Source organism: Piliocolobus tephrosceles, chromosome 8 (assembly GCF_002776525.5).
Source record: "Piliocolobus tephrosceles isolate RC106 chromosome 8, ASM277652v3, whole genome shotgun sequence".
In the NCBI taxonomy this organism is placed as follows: Eukaryota; Metazoa; Chordata; class Mammalia; order Primates; family Cercopithecidae; genus Piliocolobus; species Piliocolobus tephrosceles.
This window is the reverse complement of record NC_045441.1, coordinates 2665742-2670391: the sequence shown is the minus strand read 5'-3', so window position 1 is coordinate 2670391 and position 4650 is coordinate 2665742. Positions and strand designations below refer to the sequence as shown.

The following is a 4650-nucleotide window of genomic DNA, read 5'->3' as shown; positions in this document are numbered from 1 at the left end:
ACGAGGAGAGCGGGGCCGGTGGCTTAGGGGAGACCAGAAGAGCGGGGCCGGGGCCTTGTGGGAGAGACGAGGAGAGGGGGGCCGGGGGGTTGGGGGGAGAGACGGGGAGAGCGGGGCCGGGGGCTTGGGGGAGACCAGGAGTAAATCATCACAGAAATTTACTTTGGAAACCATGGCTTCTGGCAGGAACAGATCAGTGTCGGGACAAAGTACACAGGCCCCGTGTGAAGCTCAGCCACAAACCCACTTACCCTGTCTGACCCGCCTCCGCCACCATGACCCAGTCTCAGTGAAATGGGAGAGGCTCCCTTGTCCTCCTCGAAGGGCGTGCGATGGGGATGTGGCTCACTTCTTCAGTGCCTCGCTGCTCAAGCGTCTAGGGGAGCATAGAGCCGGGCAGGCTGTGGGGCTCCCACCCAGGGCGGTGTCTAGGAGCAATGTTTGCGGCTCCTGAAGCCCCAGTGGGCGTGTGTTAGAGGGTACCCTTTCAGTTTAGCCTTGTAGGTGGCTTGTGTTAGCTGTTAGACTCCCTGCCTTATCGCAAGGACAGAGGGCTTTCTGTATCCCCGGGCTTCTTGCCTTGATGTACTGGAGCAATCAGATCACACCGCGGCTTGGAGAGTGAGTGCAAGGTTTTATAAGTGGAATTAGCCCTCAGCAGATGGGGGAGCCAGAAGGGAGCTGGAGTGGGAAGGTGATTTTCCCCTGGAGTCGGGCTGCTGAGCAGCCTGGGCTCTCCTCTCTGACCGCCCCTGCCAAACTCATGCTTCCCCCAGTTGATTGCCTGCTGGTGCCTGTTGTGCTTTCCACGTCCTCTTGACATCCAGCAGCTTGTCTCTCTGCCCACTAGGGTCTGGGGGGTTTTATAGGCACAGGACCGGGACGCGGCGGGCTTGGGAAATGCAACATTTGGGCAGGAAAACAAATGCCTGTCCTCACCTAGGTCCCCGGACATAGGCCTGGGGGTGGAGCCCTAGCCAAAGACCACGCCCTCCTCCACCCAGCACTTCCCTGCCCCCTTCCTTACCATGGGGCCCTTTTCTCAGACACCACAGCTTCCAAGGAGGATCACTGGTCCTGAATCCTGTGTCTCGGCCAGGTGTGGACCCCAGAAAAGTTGGTCCTGGCTGGGCGCAGTGGCTCACGCCTGTTATCTCAGCACTTTGGGAGGCTGAGGTGGGTGGATTGCCTGAGCTCAGGAGTTCATGACCAGCCTGGGCAACATGACAAAACCCCATCTCTACTAAAAATACAGCAATTAGCTGGGTGTGGTGGCTCATGCCTGTGGTCCCAGCTATGTGGGATGCTGAAACAGGAGGATGGCTTCAGCCAGGGAGGCCGAGATTACAGCGAACCGAGATCATGCCACTCTCCTCCAGCCTGCGCAACAGCAGGATCTCATCTCAAAATAAATAAAGGAAAGTTGGTCCTGTCCCTCCAGCATTTCTCCAGGGTCCTTTTTCCATCAGGGACCTGGCTGAGGCATCACCCTTAGTCCTCTGGACCTGGACCTGTACACCTATGGGAGCAGGAAGGGCCCTTGTGACTCCAGTGGCCCCCCTGGGTGCCAGGTCCTACAGTAGCCACGGTAGGAGCAGAGTGAGTGGGGTATAAACTCCTGTCACAGGGAGGACTAGCCAGGCCCCGTTGGGTGGACCTGTGTCTACAGCCACACATTTCCTGGGGATCTAGAAGCCTGCTCCAGAGACGCCAGGTCCCACTAGACCGAAAGAAGCTCCTGTTAATCAAAAGGCCAGAGTTGAAGCCTGACCTGAGAACCACAGGATAAACTGTGGTTATTTTGATGCCAGTCAGGCACGGAGACCATTGTTCCCCACTGTGTGCCTATGGGCAGGGCGATCCTGGGGGTAGACGCAGGAGCCAGAGTGCACTCTGGGAAGGTCAGGTCCTCTGCACCTGAGGGCTGAGTTGTGGAGAAGGAAGGTGGCGCCGGCCTCTGTTCTGCTTGATCAGCCCTGCTGACCACTGGCTTCTGTTTCTACCCCAGAAAATCATTGGTTCAATGGCAGGTTTCCACCTGCCACAAGGGAAGCCACATGTGGCAGGGCTGGGGAATTACGGCATACCCCCGCCGCCCCCCCGCCTCCCAGAGCACAGCCCAGTCCTCCTGGCCCCTGGCACGTGCTTCCTCCACACGCATCATAACTGACTGTCCTCTCACCTTCCTTTCAGAACCCAGGGACCATGGGCGCCTCCAGGCTCTATACCCTGGTGCTGGTCCTGCAGCCTCAGCGAGTTCTCCTGGGCATGAAAAAGCGAGGCTTCGGAGCCGGCCGGTGGAATGGTTTCGGGGGCAAAGTGCAAGAAGGAGAGACCATCGAGGATGGGGCCAGGAGGTAAGGACAGGGCAGGTCTGGCCGCGGAACCGGCTTTCCCAGGGCACAGGGATTTGGGCTGTAGGGCCACACCCTTGGTTTCACCACTTAGAGCTAAGTGACCCGGAGCAGGGGGTTAACCTGTGAGCCTCAGTGTCTTCATCTCATAATGAAGACCAGTCCACAGCCCTTAGGACTCTTAGAAGTCTTAATTAGACTTCACATTTAATCTTAGAAGTGAAGATTAAATGAGGAAATGAACACAAAGGACTTAGAACAGCGCGTGGTGAGTGCTGAGTGTGTGTTAGCTGTTGTGGTGCATGGTGTGTGATGGGTGTTGAGTGTGTTAGCTGCTGTGGTGCGGTGGTGCGTGCTGAGTGTGTGTTAGCTGTGGTGTGTGGTGAGTGCTGAGTGTGTGTTAGCTGTGGTGTGTGTTGCGTGCTGAGTGTGTGTTAGCTGTGGTGTGTGGTGCGTGCTGAGTGTGTGTTAGCTGTGGTGTGTAGGGAGTGCTGAGTGCGTGTTAGCTGTTGTGGCGTGGTGGTGAGTGCTGAGTGCGTGTTAGCTGTTGTGTGTGGTGTGTAGTGAGTGCCGAGTGCGTTACCTGTTGTGCATGGTGTGTAGTGAGCGCTGAGTGTGTGTTAGCTGTTGTGGCGTGGTGGTGCAGGGTGTATCTGGAAGCTTCTGTGCATCGCGGCTTGAATTGAACCCTCCCAGCACCCTCACTGTCACCGAAGGGCTCGTCAGTCACTTGGTTCCTCTGTTCAGTGGCACTGATGATTGCTTTTATCTCACACCCGGTGTACACAAAGTCTGCATCCCCAACACAGCCAGCTTCACCTAGGAAGGAACTGAAGCCCAGAGAGGTTGAGCTGTTTACCCAAGATCACACAGTCCTCCAGACACCCCTCACCCCTCACAGAGTAAATGAGGTCATCTGTGTAAACATCGCTGCACGGATGTTAGCCCCCATTCATGTTTTTGTTCTGAGAAAGGTAGGCCAGCTTCCCTGGAGAGGAGAACTACAGAGTAAAGAGGGTCTTGGCACGGAGGAAAGCCAGGACCCTGCAGCCCAGTGGCTTTCCAAGTTTTTCATCACAACGTGCAGTAAGAAATACGTTTTATACTCTGACAGAGTCTACACACTCAGGTATGCAGGTACAGCTAAAATAAGTTGCAGTAGCTGCCCTTATTACATCTTTTTTTCTCCAGAGATGGGATCTCACCCAGGCAGGAGTGCAGTGGCACCCTCATGGCTCACTGCAGCCTCAAGGTCCTGGGCTCAAACGATCCTCCTGCCTCAGTCTCGCAAATAGCTGGGACCACAGACACAAGCCACCATGCTCAGTTAGTTTTTAATTCTTCATAGACATGGGGTGTCATTAACTCCTGGGCTCAAGCGATCCTCCCTCCTGGGCCTCCCAGTGTGCTGAGATTGCAGGCGTGAGCCACTGGCTTGACCCTTTTTTTCAATTGTAATCCACTAAGCTGAGTTCCCAGATCATGTGGGTCCCAACCCTCAGTTTGGAGAGCCCTGTGTGTGCTTCCCCTCTAAGGCCTGGGACCCCAGGCTCCAGCCATGCAGACACATTTGATCAGTCACCGTGGCAGGTGCCAGTGCGACAGGCTGTGCTGGGGGCCGCAGCTGGGGAGGAGGACCACTGGGTGTGAGTCGGGCATCCAGTGTGTCCATGCCAGGAGTGTGTGCAGAGCAACAACAGCACAGGAAACAGGCAGCAAGGTGGCCCTGGGGGTTCTCCTGCCCAGCCCTTTGTCTTTGATCTGGTAAGACCGCCCATCAGCTCATGGATTTTGGTAGCACTGCTCTGTGTGGGGCCTGGGGACACAGGGAGGAACAGGTCAGTCCCTGCCTCTCGTGTTGTCTGGCGCCGGGTTCAGGAGACCTGCAGAAGGAGGTCTGGTCCACACCTGGTGGCCAGGGGCCTCCAGGAGAAAGGAAGGGTGATGAACTGGGTACCAGGAAAACACTCTGAGGGCTTGACGCTGGCGGGGAGGGAGGAAGGGGACCTTCACGGAAGGACAGAGGGCTGGAGGAGCGCCAGCTGTGCAGAGACGTGGGGGGCGTGAGGGGAGCAGGCGGTAGAGCTGAGGAGGCTGAACGGAGGAGCTCCAGGTGGCTGGATTTCTTCTCCGTGTCCTGCTGGTGACAAGCAAAGCACAGGCCCCCTCGGCAGCCCTGACTTATTTTCTGAACTTTGTCACGGTCGAAAGAACTTTCCTCCTGCCCTCTGTAAATATTACACAAACAGAGGGACCAGCACTCCAGACCCTCAGTGCTGAGTACGGCGGCGGCTTG

The 4650-nt window shown here is 56.6% G+C and overlaps 2 protein-coding genes across 3 annotated transcripts in view; one reads left to right on the top strand and one right to left on the bottom strand.

Moving 5' to 3' along the window:
* MRM2 (mitochondrial rRNA methyltransferase 2) overlaps positions 1–316 on the bottom strand; it is a 7728-nt gene extending 7412 nt beyond the window's left edge. Inside the window, exon 1 of the mRNA XM_026447209.2 lies at positions 252–316. Within this exon, the coding sequence (XP_026302994.1) occupies positions 252–277 (26 nt within the window). The 5' untranslated portion in view covers positions 278–316. The remainder of the gene's footprint in view (positions 1–251) is intronic.
* Positions 1–4650, top strand: part of NUDT1 (nudix hydrolase 1) — a 12140-nt gene that overhangs the window by 227 nt on the left and 7263 nt on the right. Inside the window, exons 1-2 of one of the 2 annotated variants that reach the window (XM_026447212.2) lie at positions 166–621; positions 2194–2357. In XM_026447212.2, coding sequence (XP_026302997.1) covers positions 2206–2357 — 152 coding nt within the window. In that variant the 5' untranslated portion in view covers positions 166–621; positions 2194–2205. Of the gene's footprint in view, positions 1–165; positions 622–2193; positions 2358–4650 lie in introns of those variants that run through there. The other variant, XM_026447211.1, reaches the window with a different exon arrangement.